General features: G+C 42.0%; 1 protein-coding gene across 1 annotated transcript; it reads right to left on the bottom strand.

Annotated features, from left to right (window-relative positions):
* Positions 1-14,504: 14,504 nt before the first annotated feature.
* Positions 14,505-19,844, bottom strand: LOC130097707 (uncharacterized). The gene is made up of 7 exons (XM_056264647.1): positions 19,705-19,844; positions 19,212-19,523; positions 18,685-18,762; positions 16,195-16,295; positions 15,761-15,850; positions 15,550-15,621; positions 14,505-15,383 (listed from the first exon to the last, which is right to left on the bottom strand). Exons 1-7 carry the CDS (start codon positions 19,763-19,765, stop codon positions 15,273-15,275), a joined length of 825 nt encoding a protein of 274 aa, XP_056120622.1. The 5' UTR covers positions 19,766-19,844; the 3' UTR covers positions 14,505-15,272.
* Between the last annotated feature and the right edge of the window lie 209 nt (positions 19,845-20,053).

Genomic DNA, 20,053 nt, shown 5'->3' with positions numbered 1-20,053 from the left:
ATTTAAGAAGTTTTTTTTTCTGCTTTTTTTTTATTTTATTTTTTATTCCAATTTAGATTAAAATTGTATTTATATTTCATTTGATTTCTTTTTTTTTTTTTGATTACTGGATTTATATATATATTTATATATATATAATATATAGTTTTCTTTATACTGCCGTTTTATAACCATTGCTGGTTTTGGCAGTTATTACTTGTATTTCGTGATAAGTTTATTTTTTTGTTTTGATTTCTCTGATTACTGAATTGATAAACATTGATCTATTTTTGATTATTTCTTTGTTGTTGTTTTTTCTACTGCCTCTTTAGAGCCATTGTGGGTTCTGGCAGTTATTGTTTATATTTTGTGAAAAGAAAAATATAAATGTTTTGTATTTTCTGTTCTTTTTGGTGAATCTTTGTGGAAGGAGTGGGTGTGTTTCATTTTCTCTTTTTTTTGTTACAGTAGCTGAGACCCGGTGGGGGTATTGGTGTCTGGGTGGCATTATCCCCGTCTGGAGTGCTGTTGACTTCCCTGTTTGCATTTGTGTTCACTGGGGTGTGTTTGTGTGTTTACTGGGGATTTTTCTTGGGATCTTTCACTGCCTTTGACTCCTTTTCCTCCATCGGTAAGCCTCAGCAATTATAAGTTTCTTTTTTTTCTTTTTTTGTGTTCTCTTCCCCGAGAGATGACTGTTTTAAATTGTTAAATTATTTATACAACAAATGGTGCCCCTTCAAAATTGAACATTGTCTTTGGCTGTATTGTATACGTACGTGTGTGTCCTTAGCTGTTAGATCTATAGAGCTTGGGTAGTAAAATCATTCTCTGGGTGAAATTCCCAGGGTGGCGTAGTCGGTGTTTAGTCTGTCCTGGTTTAGAACGCCACACTTACAACAACAATATAACGGTAAATAATGAGTTGTACAACACAGAATAATTTACAAGTTTGAGTCGAACTTGCTTACTAGCTAACTTGCCTTAAATTGTGTTACTTTGTCTTGCTAGTTAACCTAAGCTTGGTTAATAACGTTAGTACTTGGCTAATACATTATAGTAAACTCAGGCTAAGTTAGCTGTTACACTCTATCGTACTTTCAATCACTAGAATACACGTTTTTTTGTGCAGGAGGAGAGGTATCCATGGAATTCAACAGTCCCTTTTGTCTGTTCCTTCTCAATCTAGTGTGAAATAAACAAAGGCAATGCAAAACTTGAGAGGTAAATATTGTCACTTTTGCCTTATTTAGTTGCTAACTGGGATCACATTGCATGCATCAAAATGCAGAGAATGTATGGCAAGTAATGTCACATCTTTTTTGAAGATAATTTGTTAGACTAAATCGTTTTTATGTCTGCATTGTCTTGTGAAGCCTGTTGAGACATGTAATGTAATTTACACTTGACTTGATTTGGGTGCCTGGTAACCTCTATGGCTAAACTGTTTTGGACTGACTGTTTGCTCTCATCTCTGAGTATCAGATTTAAGAGGAAAAGAAAAAGGGATGAAACCACCCACAGATCACCAGATGATGCACAGCAGTCCTAAGAAGTTACTGATAAGACTGCGGTCGTCAGATGACTGCAGAATGGAGCCTGTTGATGGTCCTTGCACTGGTAGCAACTTCTAACATCTTAAAGGTGCCCTAGAATGTGTTGAAATAATATTTAAATTTTTTCTCTGATATCTACATAGTGTCACGGTTTCCCCTGGTCCTGTCCCGCACTACACTTCCCAGCATTCCCCTGGATCCTCACCTGCACGCACTCTCCCTGATTGTTATCACCTGCACCTCGTCTCCTCATGATCGCCACTCATGCTGCATAAAAGCCTCAGTCACCCTACACTCCTGGTCCGATCTTGTCAATTCTGGTCCCTGGTTCCCAAGTAATCTTCAAGAGACATTTCTGGTATTTTTGGTATTCCTAAGTATCTTCTGAGCATTTGTTTTACCTTTTATTTTGGAGTCTGCATACCGTGTATAAATAAAGCCTAAGTTTATTTTACCTGTTCCTGAGCGTTCTGTGACAGAAGATCGGACCACACACAACGCAGGACTCCATCCATGCCGCTCTACTGGATTTTCTCCACGTCCTTCGATTCCCAGCACCTCTTCCTTCACCGCAAGTCTACCCCACTCCGTTCATCCTCCGTCTCCGCCCTGCCGAACCGGCATTTCTGTTTGGATCCACCAAACCCACTCCCCACACCTGCCCTACCGAAGAACCCTTTCGCTTCGGTTCCTCCGAGTCAACTCCCCTCACCAGCCCAGCCGAACCAGCGCATCTCATCTGGCCAGCCGAAGCAGTGCACAACCAAGACCACCCAGACCATGTAGGTCGACAGCAAGAGCCCACCTCAGACAACGTGAGAGACTCCACCGCAACGTTTGAGCCAGCGCCCACAGGGGCTACCGAGCTGAACATCGCAATGGAGCCTGAGCATCGTACGTCCGACCCAGTGTGCGAGCCGGCTGCACCATCCATTGCCGAGGGAGTTCTAGTGGAATTCGAGGGCATGGAAGTGTGAGTTTTTGGTTCCAGCACAGGGAAACTTTCAGTGTTTTGGAGAGTTTGACTTATTTGTCCCATTGTCTTCTGAATCTGTCTGTCATGTCCCGGATTCTCTGTTCCCGCCCAGCCTCCCTCTCCCACCACCTCTCAAAAATACTGTTTTATGTTTGGATGATGTTTGTCTGGCCCTTCAAGCTCCTTCCCAGTTCCCTACCATTTTTGCTGCCCAATCTTCGCCTCCCCCCATCAGCCCCTCTGTTCCACCTCTGCCTCCTCTCAGTGGTGTGGTTTCACTGCTGGACTGCTGGGGGTCATCTCACCCTGGGCCGAGGACCCCGTGGCTTCGCCTCCAGCCTCTGTACACTCCACTCCACTTCGACCCGTCTTCCCTGACTCCCACGCCTATGCTCCATCCACCCTCGATGTCTGCAGTGACCATCGGACATTCGGCTTCACCGGGCTCCCTCGGTACTTCGGCTCCACCTGGGTCGGACATTGCACCACCTTCGCTGCGGACTTGCGGGTCATTCAGTGATCTCCGGCCCTCCACCCCTTCGGCTGCGGCTCAGGCTCCACCTCTGCCCTCGGTCACTCCTGCTCAACCTCAGCCCTCCGGATCCCTGCTTCCACCTCGGGGGGATGTCACTGTGGCTCTGTCGTGGTCTCCGAGGTCTTCGGTGTCCTGTCACTCCTTTGGCTCTCCGGCGGCACGGTGGGCTCCGCCTTCCACGTTGTCATCGCTTCCTGTCATCGCCATGAGACCTGCCGGCTGTCTTTCCCCATGGCTCCTCCCTCCAGCTATGCCACCGTGGAGCACAGTTCGGTTTAGGCGCGAGGTCGTGCCTTTTGTGAGGGGGGTGTAATGTCACGGTTTCCCCTGGTCCTGTCCCGCACTACACTTCCCAGCATTCCCCTGGATCCTCACCTGCACGCACTCTCCCTGATTGTTATCACCTGCACCTCGTCTCCTCATGATCGCCACTCATGCTGCATAAAAGCATCCCTACACTCCTGGTCCGATCTCGTCAATTCTGGTCCCTGGTTTCCAAGTAATCTTCAAGAGACATTTCTGGTATTTTTGGTATTCCTAAGTATCTTCTGAGCATTTGTTTTACCTTTTATTTTGGAGTCTGCATACCATGTATAAATAAAGCCTAAGTTTTATTTTACCTGTTCCTGAGCGTTCTGTGACACATAGAGGGTATGTGGCTTATTTAAAGTCCCCGTGAACCGGAAGTTGCAAACGACTTTTCTCCAGTGTTGTGACGTATTTCCGAGAGAAACGGAATACTAAATGAGGCAAAATGGTGGGCGTGGCTTTTTTCCCAACTAGCACCTGATTGGATCTAGAAAAGTAGGTGTTTTCATTCAGCCTGTCAACTGTCAGTTGGAGGGGCGTGATTACGGATGTTATGAAGACGCCCAAACCGTCAAACCTACGTCATCAGGCAAGGTCCTCCAACGCAGAGGGGAGGGGAAATTTCAGATTTTTATTAAAGATTACGAAGCCAAAAAAATTTTTTGTGTGGATTGACTTGCATGGATGAATTGTTCACCACAAAACGATCAATTTAGGCAAACAAAGTGAGTATGGTCAATTTTGAATTCATGGGGACTTTAAGGGCATTTAAAATGTCCAGATCAACTCTAGAAATTGGCCCTTGAATGAAATGTCTGTTTTTACCTTATTTGGAAGTCAAGTCATGTCAAGTCATCCTCATTTATATAGCGCTTTTAACAATGTAGGGTCATGGAAGGGTCATGAATAGTAATGAGGAGTTCTGCTCTGATTGGCTGTTTCACTGCAGGCTCATTACAGTAGCTCAGAGTGACAGCAAACAGGTCCCTGATGTCCAGCGTGACAATGGAGAGATTAGGCGTTCAACTGTACATTTTTTTAGCCTGTTTCAGATGAAGATGGCGATTTTGAGGAACAACCAGTTAATGTGGGGCAGTCATTATTAGGACGAATCAGGTCATCCTGTTTATATATTTTACAATACAGCAGAACTGTGTTGTGAATTAAGTTGAACCTTATTCTGTTTAGCACATGCTGTTTGAAAACATCTTATCAAATAATAGTGTCAGGTAGGGATGGCTGACGCGAAACAGTGGTTCCGAAGCTTTGCGAGATCCCGAAGCGCAGATGTTTCGAAACACTGATTCGAAGCGTGATTCAAAACACCCATGTCACGTCACTATGGCCAAACGAAGCCTCGAAGTGTTTCACTAAGTGTTTCATCAGGTGTGATCCGCCGAATCAGCGTTTGATTGACATGGTCGGAAACAGACCACACAATCGCACATCTGTATAAAAGTGAAATCAACGCATATTGACCTCGTGGGTTTTTGTGAGAGGAGTTTGATTTTGAGATAGCGGATTTTTGGTGATATAGTGACATTTATAGTGCGATTTGTTTAGTTATATTTAGGCTTACATTTAAATTTACGCAACACATTGACTGATAGGCTAGAGACACAGAGTATACATATAGTGACACATTAATAGATACATAGATATAAATATATATAGACAGCTAGCATAATAGATAGATAGATACATATATAGATAGATTAAAGATAGGCTACATATATAAATACATAGATTATAGATACATTTATAGATACATATCTAAATACATAGATAGATTATAGATACATATTATATATACATATCTAAATACATAGATTGTATACATATTTCTAATTACATAGATAGATTAGAGATACATATCTAGATAGATAGATAAAATGGAGGCTCCCCAGAAGAGATGCCGTACATCTGTGGTCAACACCAGTAGAAACACAGGACAGTTTATGGGAACTTTTTGATACTCATATCCATCAAACCCAGATTATACACAATGCTACAGCTGATGCCACAGTGGAAGTGAAAAAATACATCAACGATGCGTATTTGCCCAGAACTCATGATCCACTAACTTACTGGAAAGAGAGAGCAGTAATCTTTCCTCATTTGTATGTCCTAGCTAAAAAATATCTTTGCATGCCAGCAACAAGTGTCCCTTGTGAGAGGATTTTTTCAAAGGCTGGAGAAATTATCTGTAAAAAAAGAAGTAGGCTAAGTCCTTCCACAGCAGAGAAATTATTATTTTTGAATAAAAATATGTAAAAAAGTGAGACATTGTGGCTTGATTTATTTTATTAATATTCATTTTGCAGGACCAAAATAACATTATGCACAGTGCGGAGCCTATAGGTTACAAGATTCACATATTAGAAAAGTACAATAATATAAAATAAATAAAAATTTCATGGCTCGTCAAGGTTGTTTCAGATCAACACCTGCAAGTGACCACTAGGTGTCACCGTGGAGACGGGTGTCGGATTGATTCGAAGCCTCGAAACAATGTGGACCATTTGGTTCAACTGTTTCATTGCTTCACGAAGCCTCGATCTGCCCATCACTAGTGTCAGGTGTGGGTAGTGATGTTACGTCTGACACCGACGCTCCGAAGCTTGCTTCAAACTCGAACGGTCCTTGCAATGAACCACTGCTTCGGAGCTTGTATCATTACGTCATTAGTCACGTGAAAATGACGTCTGAAGCAAACACACTGCTTCACTCCTGTAGTGAACCACCTGACTGCTTTGACAGCCCAATCCAGTGTTGACAGGTTTGAAACCTGACGGCTGTATTTCTTATAAAAGTGAAGCCAAACCATGGCAACACCGTGGGTTGTAGTAGTCGGTGTTTGGATTGGTGTTATTGTTGAGGAGAGTGGATTGAGTTTATGGTTTACTGGGCTACCCACAAAGCAATATATCCTCATTTATACCAGCTTTCTAAACTGTTTTTGTGTACTCCTGCATCATCTGTTCCATGCGAGAGGATATTCTCGAAAGCTGGTGAAATTGTTTAAAAAAAAAGAAATCGCCTTTCACCAAAGACTGTGGAGAAAATAATATTTCTGAAAAAAAACCCATACCATTTAATGAACACTTTGTATAAGCCTTCTGTATGATGTAGCCTACCTAAAGCACACCTTCTGACACATTTTATTATTATTATTAATTTGAGAACATATGAACATTGTTACATAAAATATGCATCAAAGACAGAAACTTCAAAAACTCTCTGCTACATTATACAAGCACAACCAGTTACACAAGCACATCCTTTTCAACATACAAAAATAACAGTCCCACCAGTTAACAAGTTATAGAGTTCTGCTTCCCACAGCTAAACAAGATAAAGCTTTCACACATGATAGGCTACTGCCCTGCTAAAAAAAACTATAGACACCATTACAGAAATTCAATTGGATTTAATGGTTTTCATGGGAATTTTATTGGTTATAATGGAAATTATAGTGGTGTCTGTGGGTCTCTACTGATTATGTGTTGGGTTCGGTGGGGGCATTAAATCCTAATGGAATATGTGCCAAACACACTACAAAAAGAATTCTGTAGTGGTTTAAATGGTAAAAGCCAGTTTAATAGAAACCATTAGAATTTCTGTGATGGTTTCCAACTTTTTTTAAGCTGGTCTGATCTTCTGTCCTTGTCTAAAGAAATAATTACACACACACACATCATGCTTAATGTTTTATTATCAAGGTGAACACATGAAATTCATCAGTGTCTGTAAACTTCACCTACATAAATGAGTTTCACAGCTGTTGAGTTTCTCAGCTTTGATCGCCTCGGTAAACACGTCATAAACGGGCCGTTAACATAAGCCTACTGGCATTTTATGGTTGTCAGCTTTGTTGCATTACATTTACTTCACCAGGAGATGGTGCTGCAATTTCTATCTGAATGAAGCTTCGAGTAATGAACCATTTTCGACACAATTGTATCGGAAAGCAATAATGCTTCGAAACGCTTCATTTGGCCATCACTAGGTGTGGGGTTGAGGAGATGAAGCGAGGACTCAATTGCAGGAAAAACGGGTTTTTATTAACTATTAAAAATAAAAACAAATGCAAACAAATACCCCATAGGGGAAAACAAATGACTTGACTGACTTGAAACAAGGGGTAACACACCAGGTACATACGACAACGAAACAGCACAGGACTGCAAACACAGGGAGAATAAATAGGGAGACCAAACAAAGGAGGTAACGAGGGAGGACAGGTGGGGCAAATGAATCAATCAGGTAACGAGGTAGGACAGGTGGGGCAAATGAATCAATCAGGTAACGAGGGAGGACAGGTGGGGCAAACAAATCAATAATCAGGTAACAAGATGGGAGGGGCTAGACAATCAGCAGGAGAGCACATGGCACAAGGAAACATACATGACAAGCCATGTGCTCACACCAAACGTGACTTGAACACAAGCACATGGGCAGTAAAACCAATCACCAGCCATGTGCTCACACAAAACAAGACATGAACACGCAGCTAATGAAAACACTCATAAGCCACGTGTTCACACAAAACATGACAACATGAAAGCACACAGCTAGTGTAAAACACAAGCTGTGTGCTACACAGCACAAGACACAAAAGCACATGAAACAAGGCACAGACAAGATAAAACAGGTGTATCAGGGCTGTCACAAAACCAAGAAATAGACTAGACAGAAGTGACAGAACCCTGACACTACCCCTCCTCTAAAGGACGCCACCTGGTGTCCCTAAGGAGGAACACCAAAAAAACAAACAAGACAGGAACATGACAACTCACCAACAGACCACACAAGACGGGAAGATCAAAAAAGAGACAAAGAGGGGAGGGAGGGAGGGAGGGAGGGAGCAAAGACAGAGCCAGCATGACAGTCCAGGAAGTCTCTATAAGGGACCAGGGAGGGATGGGAGGGTTGAGCCAGGGAGGCTCAGGCGGGTCTGAAGTCCCAGCAGAGGGCCATGGCGGGACAGACCAGGCAGGCTCCAGCGGATCAGGAGTCCCATCAGAGGGCCATGGCGGGACAGACCAGGCAGGCTCCAGAGGATCAGGAGTCCCAGCAGAGGGCCATGGCGGGACAGACCAGGCAGGCTCCAGCGGATCAGGAGTCCCATCAGAGGGCCATGGCGGGACAGACCAGGCAGGCTCCAGCGGGTCTGAAGTCCCAGCAGAGGGCCAAGGCGGGACAGACCAGGCAGGCTCCAGCGGATCAGGAGTCCCAGCAGAGGGCCATGGCGGGACAGACCATGCAGACTCCAGCGGATCAGGAGTCCCAGCAGAGGGCCATGGCGGGACAGACCAGGCAGGCTCCAGCGGATCAGGAGTCCCAGCAGAGGGCCATGGCGGGACAGACCAGGCAGGCTCCAGCGGGTGGGTCAGGCAGCAAAGACTGGGTTGGCAGGACAAGACATTTTGGGTGGCTCTGGGAGACAAATAGAGAAAAGCTAAACTAAAACAAGTTACAGTGTATCTTTTATAAGTCAATTACAATCTAATCTAGGTTCTCCATGATGATCTGAAACACAAGTACAGCCAACTTTCAACAGAGTGTGACAACCTGCGTTTGGGCATCAACAAACTGAAATCTGAGAATGAGGAACTAAAGGCAACAGCTCAGAAAAACACATGACAGTGTCACAAACTTAAAGACAGTGTAGAGGTTGTGCGTAGCTCTATGAACCTGAAGGATCATCTATTAGTCCACAGGCTCAGCAACAAGGATATTGCTTTCAGATTTAATGTCACAGAATGTGACATCTCTAAAATTTTGAGAAGTCTTGCTCCCTGCAATGTCTGTGCCTTTAAAGCCTCTCATCAAGTGGCAAAGCAAGCATGCAATATTAAAGAATATGCCAAAATGTTTTAAACCCAAATATAAGCGTTGTAGGTGCATTATTGACTGTACAGAAATGTTGATCAACAGACGCACAAATTTAACCTCCAGAGCCCAGACGTACTCGACTTATAAAAGCCACAACACTGTTAAATATTTGGTTGGCATGTCACCTGAAGGAGCTATTACCTTTCTGTCGGCAGGTTGGGGCGGGCGTGTTTCAGATAAACAAATTACAGCTGAGTCTGGATTTTATGACCTTCTACAGCATAATGATGAGATACTAGCAGATCGTGGTTTTACCATTAGAGATGAGCTTTCCACACGGGGTGCCACCCTTAGGATCCCTCACTTTACCAGAGGAAGGAAGCAGCTCTCTGCTCAAGAAGTGCACATATCAAGGCGTTTGTCTAATGCGACAATACACATTGAAAGAGTAATAGGTAGATGGAAAATTTTCAAAATTCTGACAACTGTTATTCCACTTACACAGGTTGACCTCTTAAAGGATATAGTGATTGTGTGTGGAGCATTAACAAACCTTTGTAAATGTATAGTCCCAAGAAGATAGTTTGATTTAGATTCATTCTTTATGTAACTTATTGCAGATTTAAGTGTTTTAATGTAAAATACTAGTAGTGTTTTAAATAATTGGCTTCGAAGTACATTTCATTCTGAGTTGTTGTCTTCTTGCACTGTTCACTATACCAATTCACAAGATTTCTTCTTACTCTGGCACATGTGTAGTGGAAATGGTTCTTGCACTTTGCTCAGTCAATCATCATCCCAAAGCCAGGCCTTTGACAGTGTGAGCAGACGGCAGGTGCTTGCATCAGTGGATCCATGTGCACGTTAACAGCTCAGGCAAAACACTCCGTTTAAAGAACACTTCAGCTTTAGGCAGGACTGCTTGCAGCGTTGGGCGTTGCATACAAACATGTGAAGCTGAACTTGGTAGTATTCATGATTATTCTTTAGTTGAAGTGCTTTGTCTAAGCAGAACTGTGTGTCCTCACTGCTCCCTGTCACAGTATTTGTATGGGCACTTAATCTCAACACGGGTGGTTGGGCAGATATTGTGTTGCGGTAGGTAGTATGCCATACGGAACCGTTGTCCACTGAAACTGCCTATTCACGCACCAGTGGGGCTCGACAGGGGGCTCGACAGCCTTAGTCAACGGGTTGGCGCGTATGGTTGGGTTGCGGAGAGATTGTGAGATTGTGGTTAGGTCTCAGCAGCAGGAGGGACGTAGAGGTCAGTAAGCTGGGCTGAGTTGAGTGGGGGACGGAGGGGGGTGATTTTGGGACGCAAGAGTCACTGTCTTCATGTTTTGTCATTTACGCCTGTGTTATGGAAATCATCATTATGAACAGCAGCTACGCTAATTATTTTCCCTTTGCTTTTCTGCTGTTATCTCGGGACGCGAGTCCCGAGAAAATGGCGTTCGTCAGCTCCAGTTTGTATCCAGCCTCTCACGGAGACTTCAGATGCTCCAATCACAAAGCCTATGAAGTGACGACTCAACACGGGCGATATGGACTCTCTATAGTGGACGGCACTGATTCTCAACAACTCGTCTTAAGACCGGCGTGCATACTTGGACTTCCAAAAAATACTCTAAATGTTCCGATCCAATCTGACTTGTAATGCTGCCCGAATCATGCACTGTTCCTTCGTTGGCCAGAGGAGAACTGGCCCCCCGACTGAGCCTGGTTTCTCCCAAGGTTTTTTTCTCCATTCTGTCACCTGATGGAGTTTTGGTTCCTTGCCACTGTTGCCTTGGCTTTTGGCTTGCTTAGTTGGGGACATTTAATATTCAATAATATTATTGATCTGCCTTACTTAAGGTGGACGTTGACGCAATTTCTTTTAGAAACAAACTTTGTTATATTGTTTTCATGTTATCACTGTGAAGCGCTTTGATACAATCTGTATTGTAAAAAGCGCTATATAAATAAAGGTGACTTGACTTGACTTGACTTAATCTCTACAGTTGCTTTCCCACTGCAGGTACAGTTTGCCATCCCATCCGGCGATGTCAAAGTTGTGATGTTGTGCTTTCATTATTTCTGTGTATTGTCTTCTGGCTGTGTCCTCCATATTTCTTCCCCAAAGTACTGCTGGGACATAGGACAACTCTTGTCTGTTGTAGTGCATTACCTGCTCTCGGTTACTACAGTGCATACACAATGTAGGGTTGTGCTTGTTACCCTTCCAGTTCTGTGTGTGTGCCAGGCCTGAGAGTGGGCCTGATTTTTAGTCGTAAGCTCAAGGGTTACACACTGCTCATTAGTTAACTCCTTCCCCAGTTTTTCAAAGGTCTCTCCGCTCCTCTCTTGTAGTTCATTTTGGCAGAGGCATCTCAGATTGGCATCATGCAGAGCTACGAGTGGCTCTGGCAGGTCTCCGGTCTCTGTGTCAGATTCTGATGTGGAATCTGTGTCACTGAAGTCCATGCTAGTGAGCACAGCTGTGGTAGGTGCCAGTACTTTCAGGTCTGCAATGTCTTCATCTGTCAGTTCTGAATACACAATCAAATAAATGTTAGATAACTTATTTTAATACAAATTACAATCAAAGCTGGTTACATCTGCCATTAATAGCTACATGGCACTGATTATAACTTTTAACTTTTTATTAACAAAACTGTTTTTACATTAATTACACTACCGGTCCAAAGTTTTAGAACATCCACATTTTGAATTTTTTTTGTAATATACACTCACCTAAAGGAATATTAGGAACACCTGTTCAATTTCTCATTAATGCAATTATCTAATCAACCAATCACATGGCAGTTGCTTCAATGCATTTAGGGGTGTGGTCCTGGTCAAGGCAATCTCCTGAACTCCAAACTGAATGTCAGAATGGGAAAGAAAGGTGATTTTTGCAATTTTGAGCGTGGCATGGTTGTTGGTGCCAGACGGGCCGGTCTGAGTATTTCACAATCTGCTCAGTTACTGGGATTTTCACGCACAACCATTTCTAGGGTTTACAAAGAATGGTGTGAAAAGGGAAAAACCTCCAGTATGCGGCAGTCCTGTGGGCTAAAATGCCTTGTTGATGCTAGAGGTCAGAGGAGAATGGGCCGACTGATTCAAGCTGATAGAAGAGCAACTTTGACTGAAATAACCACTCGTTACAACCGAGGTATGCAGCAAAGCCACAACACGCACAACCTTGAGGCGGATGGGCTACAACAGCAGAAGACCCCACCGGGTACCACTCATCTCCACTACAAATAGGAAAAAGAGGCTACAATTTGCAAGAGCTCACCAAAATTGGACAGTTCAAGACTGGAAAAATGTTGCCTGGTCTGATGAGTCTGGATTTCTGTTGAGACATTCAGATGGTAGAGTCAGAATTTGGCGTAAACAGAATGAGAACATGGATCCATCATGCCTTGTTACCACTGTGCAGGCTGGTGGTGGTGGTGTAATGGTGTGGGGGATGTTTTCTTGGCACACTTTAGGCCCCTTAGTGCCAATTGGGCATCGTTTAAATGCCACGGCCTACCTGAGCATTGTTTCTGACCATGTCCATCCCTTTATGGCCACCATGTACCCATCCTCTGATGGCTACTTCCAGCAGGATAATGCACGATGTCACAAAGCTCGAATCATTTCAAATTGGTTTCTTGAACATGACAATGAGTTCACTGTACTAAAATGGCCCCCACAGTCACCAGATCTCAACCCAATAGAGCATCTTTGGAATGTGGTGGAACGGGAGCTTCGTGCCCTAAACATCTATAAGCATCAACATAATCACACAGAAATAACAAGAACTACATGTTGCTTATCTTTAATCCAGCTGCTCACTTTCTGCTGGATGTGTAAAGCTGTGGTGAGATGGAGACAGTAATCATTTCAGTTTATTTTGTAAAAACTGTGTTGTTTAAAGTTCATAGTACATAGTAGTCACATTGTTCTGACTTCATGAACCCTCATGGTGTGAATGGAACATCAAACTGACCAGAACAAACTTTCCTTTTTTCAGGAAAGTGTGCAAGTTATCAAATTTCTTAAAGCGAAGGATCACTCTTTCTCTCCCAGTTATTTAAGACAGCTCGAGAGGTCTCTCAAGTGGTCAGGAGTTGGCAGTAGGGGCTTGAGATGCACTGAGGAGACAGAGACGAGTGAGTCTTTCAGGAGAGAAATGTTTGACAACGAGCAGTTAATATATAGGGATGAGTCATGATCTTCGAATAGGCCTATTTGATTACTTGATTTAATTATAGATTATCCAATAGGTTGTGTGATTATTGTATTAAAAAAATCCCCATGTTTTCAGTGCTGAGGGTGACGTGTCGCTGCCAATAACGCACATAAAAGCTGTCACAAAGAACCGGCAAAAGTAATGATTATGAATGTGTCAAATATAGCAAGAAGACATTTTAAATGTGTATTAATAAGTTAGTGTTTTCTGTGTCAGTGTCGGCTGCAGAGATGAAGTTGACGATGCTGACTCGCCATCTTCGCACTAGTGAACTATAGAGAGAAATGCACATTTCATACAGATTACATAAGCAGAGAGTAGTCTGTTTCTTTTCGTTTTGAATGTTGTTTAGACATTTCAAGCTTTCTATTTATTTCTCATGTCTGTGAGGCAAGTAGCCTATACGTTGAGTTTCAGTTCATTTATGAGATGAGCTAGCCTGGATGCCAGCCCGAACCCCGCCCACAACATTTTTTGGTCGGGAAGTTCGGTCTGGACTCGATCCATTGAGGAGTAATTATGATCGGTTCATAATTAGTCGGGCCAATCAAATTGCCAGGGCGGGCTTTATACGATGATGGACAAATGATCTGCAGTTACGTAATCATCACGTTATCAAAGAGCGCTTGGGTTGAACTGGTTTCCCTCAGAGATGGCCGCCGCTGGAGAACTGAGATGTATAGATTCCGCTATTGCGTCTGTTGTAAAAGAAATCGACAGCGCATTAACTCAACAGTGCAGGTGAGTTCTGTTCGGTTCTGTTGACAACTTTGTGTAGCTCATAAAAATAAACACTTACTGCGTTGCTCTGATTGGTTGTAGGTCTATCCAATTGAGTGCAGAGTTTTTTTTTTTTTTTTTTTTGGTTCGGTTAAGACACGCCTCATAATCAAAGCCCTATGGAGCAGTATCAGACTCACATTCTGACTAGAATATGAGTATGACGAAGTCAGGCTAGAGATGAGCTCCAGTTCACGAGCAATGCAAGTGATCGCGCCGGCGCCTCACGTCCTGATTATATTGTCTGCTATATTTGCTTCTCATTTATTAAATCCAGGCAATTGGTTGATGAAACAGTGATTCAAATTAAGATACAATTTATTCAAAACGAAATTCACTTTTAAAAAAATGCTCTCTACAAAACAAAACTTAATGAAGTGGTCAAAATCATGTCTGACCCATCTTATGATCCTATCTTACTCATGCTGTTTACTTTTCATATAATCAACATAGATGAAATACAAAAATAACATTTATATTATGGAACCAGAAATATGATTTTAAATAATAAAATCTAGCCTATATCAGTTAACAGCGCACTGGTTTAAAATTTGTAATTAAGACATGTTGGAAAAGGTGTTCCTTTCATTTTTAAAAATGATTTGTCAAATGTGTGCTCAATGCAAACTCCTCTTAGTAATTTCACCATTCAATGTGAATTTATCTGAGAATATTCTTAAATAAGGAGATCTATTCAGTGATTGGTCCATGTCAATGTCGTCATCCAAAATCACGTTTCTGGCACAGCAAAGTGTTGTGAATCATCTCTAAGACCGACACTTAAGATTTAGTCCTACACTTCACTTAAATTACAACTGAGATGCTTGATAACTACCTTTTAAGAGCAGCTTTGAGCCAAGAATTATTTTTACTCTTAAGTGTTCTTGTAATTCTCAGAGGCTTGATACATTCGGGCCCTGATGATCATTCACAATAAATCTCATTTATATTAACAGTACATTCAACAAATATCTGCTCGTTTACATACAAATATATAATTCCTCCAAACACCAAAGACATGAAATCTTCCCATCTGCTCCTGATATGATGAGCTCATGATCTGCATCATTAATGTTTATTTGTGACTGTCTTGTTCTTGTTCACAGAGGCGTAAAGTTCATCATGTGGTTGATCTTCTCTTCCTCTGATGGCAGCATAAGTCACTATATCATTATCATCCTGAAAGAACAGCACAGATTCTGTCCATCAATGTTTGAACCACAGCGATTATTATTATTATCAGTGAATGAGCTTCATTTATCTGAAAGTTGCAATGATTGTCTCTGAATAGGACTGGTCAGTGGACAGTGATGAAGAACAGGGGAATGTGCTGGGATCTACTCACATTGAGCGATTTTACTGGGTTTTTATTGGAAAAAGTGACCTCAGTATAAAACACATGATCATCTGTCTGCTCCTAAACATCAATGCAAACGTGCAGAGAATCAAGTTTAACACACAGAACAGACATATATCTTAGAATAGCACAAAAGCTTTTAGTAAGTCACATTATAGAACAGACAGTGAGCGTAATGATTGATGATTTAGTGACTCACATTGGCTCTTGCAGCAGGAGGAATGGACATGTTGTTCGTCTCATTCGTTCCTTTATGTTCATTCTCATCTTTGACCTTCAGACAACAAACATTTTAACTGCATGAATGACACTTTATTGAGCTTTAAAGACAGTAATCAAATCTAAATCACAGCATTACTTAACTCACCTCCGAGTCATCAGTCCCTCTTTTATTATCTATGTGTTTTATCATAAAACACGTGCAAAACACAGAAAGTGAACAATAGGATGTTTTTGAAGCATTACAATATATGGTAAAAACGATTGTTGTTTGAGTTGATAACTCTTTGAGATTGACATTACAGGAATTCTCAGCAGGAATAAACTTCTGTTTGAGAATCATTTACTTCTCTGTGATACATACGATCTGAACATGATGTGGTTGTTTGCTCATCTGAACTGTTTTTAATTGTTATAAAGGAGTAAATCTGAAAACTCACGAGCTGTTTTTCTGAAGATCAGCCAGAGAAGAGCAAGAAGGAGAACAGCGACTGCAGCGACAGAAATCCCTATGACTGAAGAAGAGATCGAGCACAGAGTCAGAGACGGACAGAGCCGTCGATACTAGGCTGTCAATCATAATCAACCCTTCCGATTTATGCCCTATCATTGATTTATTGTATATTGCTGTTAAAATTCAGCACAGTATGCTTTCAGATGTTAGAAATCATCTTCATATTTTAACCAAGCGGCAACATTCTAATCTGAAAAATGAAGCCCACCCGGAAGTGCAAAAAACTGCAATACATCGAGAATCCGCTAGAGGGAGGTCCCAAAAGGGAGCAAATATCCATACAGCCCATGTTAAAATGTCCGTTTTCACAGCATAAATTCATGTTTATACATGTTGGTCCCATGGACTTTTATTGTATTTTTCGATAGGTTCCGAGTGCCTGACAACTGTGAGGGGGGTGAATTTTTTTCTAACTCGTTAGTTTAGATCGTATTTAGATATAAAATGTATGACAAATAAGGGCGTGGTTAACTTTGATTGACAGCTTGATTGACAGCTGATAACGGGCTGCGCCGAGTGGAATTCCTGAAATTTGACGTCTTGGCCATGATCTGACACAACACATCATAACACCTCTGTATCCTTTCTGAACATTTGTATTGAAATATCGTACATAACATGGGTTGCTCTGCTATAAACTGCACTAACCGACACTGTAGGACTAGGAGTACTTCGCTCCTTTTTTTCCGGTAAGTGACATTCCACTACTATTTCACGTAGTTAGCACTATTTAGCATCAGTGTTTGTGGGCAGTGGCACTGCAACAGTTAGCATTAAATCGCCTCAGATAAGTTAGCGTTCGAGGTACTTTACCTATGGTTATAACTGACGTTTGAAACACTGTAAATGCGTCTGCCAAATGAATAAATGTAACATAAGAATAGACTGATCTGCGAGCTAGTTGGTCGCACGTCAGAGGCGCCCGCGCCATTGGATGTGCAGTTGCCGCAGCACAGCCTGTGAGCGAGCTGTGCAGCTGCAAATAAGTTTTACATATAGGCTTCAGTAAATTGAGGAAGAGGAGTTTCAACATAAGAATGATACTGACTGTAAAAAGTAGCCTAGTCTGCCAGTCGATCTTATAACGGTACAGATAGCTGAGGCTGCTTGGCTGAAGAGGCGTGTCCACCGGCCGGCTCAGTCTCACACAAAGCCCGCCCTTTTACCCATATATGGATTGGCCAGAAGGTGGGCGGGGTTTTGGATTTCCCAAGATTTTCCAAGATGGCGCCGCCCATACCCCCCATAAACGGCCTCAAAACCGTTCTTCAGAAAGTCTATGGGTGACGTCGCAGACGCTTTGTCCATATTTTTTACAGTCTATGATTTTAACATGGGATGGAATGTATATTTATGTACCTAAAAAAGAAATGATTGTTTTGGATTTATTAAAACATAAAATAGTTTAAAAATGTAGTGTCAGAACCTCTCATATGAGCGCTGCCCGGTAAACAGGAAATTATTAGCCTGGCAAGCCAGACCTACATCAAGATGTTAGGTCTGGGAACTCACAATTGGTATACCTCAATCCAAGGGGCGGGATAAACGGTTGTCTTTCAATATCCCTCGGCACGCAATAGGACAGCGCTACAACCAACCAGAGCAACGAACAGCTGTGGATGAGTGAGTCCCATGTGTTTTTCCACCAGTGAACCAGCTAGTTGGTATATTATTAAACTTTTGCCGTATCCGGTCGTCAAAACTCTGAACACATCTTCCTTTTTTAGGAATGACTTAAGTGACGTTCTCTTAACTCCAAGTCATCCAGAGTCGCGGGCAAAGCCGATTCGAAAGACCACTGTTCGCCAGCAGCATCTTCTTTGTTTTCAAGCAGAGGGAAATCACCTATGGAAATCACGTGGAACCGTCACAACTCTGCCGTCATTGTGTTAAGCCCGCCCACCAACTCTACACGATCTGATCGGCCGGACCAGGTTTTGTTTTTTCCAGCTCAAAAGCCAACGGAGAGTTGCTAGACCACACTGGCTGCAAAATAATTTTTGCTGCCGCTAGGGTGCGTCTAGATTTCTCGGCTAGGAAATTGTTTATGTTAAATAAACAACTCTTCAAGCCTGTCACAGTGTCTGGTTGTTCCCTGGATTAAACACTAGAGGTCCTCAGTTTTCACGGTGTCTATGCATTATCACTACAATTCCCATGATCCTGTCTGTCACTGATTGTTCATTGCCTTACAGCTGTTTCTCGTCACCCTGTTAGCACTTGTGTACATCATGGGAATTGTAGTGAGAATGCATAGACACCGTGAAACCTGAGGACCTCTAGTGTTTAACCCAGGGAACAACCAGACACTGTGACAGAGCCCTAATGCCATATAAAATTCATCATTTATGTAGAATTATGTTAGATAAAGCTGCAGCATCATCATGTACCTTTTGTATTAGGTTCTGGTGTCTGTATAGAGTTTGTGATGTGGACCGGAATCACTGCTGTCGTTGAATGATCTTGAGCTGTAAGGGATGAATGCTAGTTCAGATGCATCATACTGTACAATTTGACATTTATTAATCAGCTAACAAGCGAAATAACTAGCATTATCCGTCTAGAGACTCCACTAAAACTGACGGTTGAGAAGAAAATGGTTCTAGTGGAGGGATCCTGAGAGTGTGTGACTGGAGTCGTTGAACGAGCTCGAGCTGTAAAGGATTAATGTGACAATCATATTTTAACTTGTCTTGGATCATCATATTACATAAAAGTTAAAATTTTTGCTGTCAAGTTTCAATTACTTATGTATTTACAGCAGCACTTTCTGAACTGTTCATTAGTTTGAAGCGATGCTTGATTTACTCCTCTGTCAGAGTCAAAGAAGCTTTTGTGAGTGTGTTTAAAAGAGTTTTGTGAATATGTGGAATAGTGTCCTTTTAAAATTGAACATATAATTCACAGAAACACTGACCATGCAGAGAAACACGAGCATCAGATCCTTGTTTTCTGTCATTCACATATTGTTGGCAGGTGTAAAGCCCAGAATCTTCTTCTGTGACGCTCTTGATGATCAGAGAGCAGTCAGACCCCAGACTCAGTCTCGCATGTCTCCCTGTATTATCCTTCACTTTCCCTCCAGCAATCAGTTCAACTGCTTGTGAACGACTGAATCTGTTATAGTTCCAGGTAGTTGATTTGCATTTAGAAAGAGCATTATTACAGGGCAGACGGACATTTTCACCAGAACTGATGAATATATCAGTGTCATCCTCTCCACTGGTACCTGAAACACATTACATTTGAGTGATCATTATGCTACATATTAATAAATGAACACATAAAACATACCAGCACAGAAAGCAGGAAGTTCAAATCATATTTATCTTTATCAGAGAGCTGTTCAAATCACTGACACTCTTAATATGAAGATAAATTTACCATACAGAAAATACAGATTTCTTTACCTGTGAGAAGTGAAGAGAGAACGATGAGGCCCAGCAGACACAGATCACACTTATCAGACATTTTCTGTTTCTGACGGTCTTTCTTTTCTTTATATAGTTACAACTCTTTCTTTAAACATCATCAGCCCCTCCTTGTTAACTTCCTCTTATCTGACCAACTGAGTGTTGAAATCGTGTTAAAGTAAGAGTTAACCACATTAGCTCAAGCTGTATTTGGTCTTTGTTTATAGGCTCTACTTTTGCACAAAAGCAAATTTACTGTTAGTTTCACAGATTCCTTTGAGGCAGTTTCCAGCATACGGTTAAATTTTAGAAATACAATAATTTAATTATTGGTGATAAAACTGGT

Source organism: Rhinichthys klamathensis, unplaced genomic scaffold (genome assembly GCF_029890125.1).
Source record: "Rhinichthys klamathensis goyatoka isolate OS25496 unplaced genomic scaffold, OSU_Roscu_1.1 h1tg000223l_1, whole genome shotgun sequence".
Lineage (NCBI taxonomy): Eukaryota > Metazoa > Chordata > Actinopteri > Cypriniformes > Leuciscidae > Rhinichthys > Rhinichthys klamathensis.
This window is presented reverse-complemented; position numbering and strand designations above follow the sequence as displayed.

Excerpts from the sequence above, each read along its gene's own strand:
- LOC130097707 (XM_056264647.1), bottom strand. The coding sequence starts at position 19,765 with ATGTCTGATAAGTGTGATCTGTGTCTGCTGGGCCTCATCGTTCTCTCT. Across the intron at positions 19,524-19,704 it reads TCTCTCTTCACTTCTCACAG|GTACCAGTGGAGAGGATGAC; the intron begins GTAAAGAAATCT and ends AATGTGTTTCAG. Across the intron at positions 16,296-18,684 it reads ACCAGAACCTAATACAAAAG|TCATAGGGATTTCTGTCGCT; the intron begins GTACATGATGAT and ends TCTCTTCTTCAG.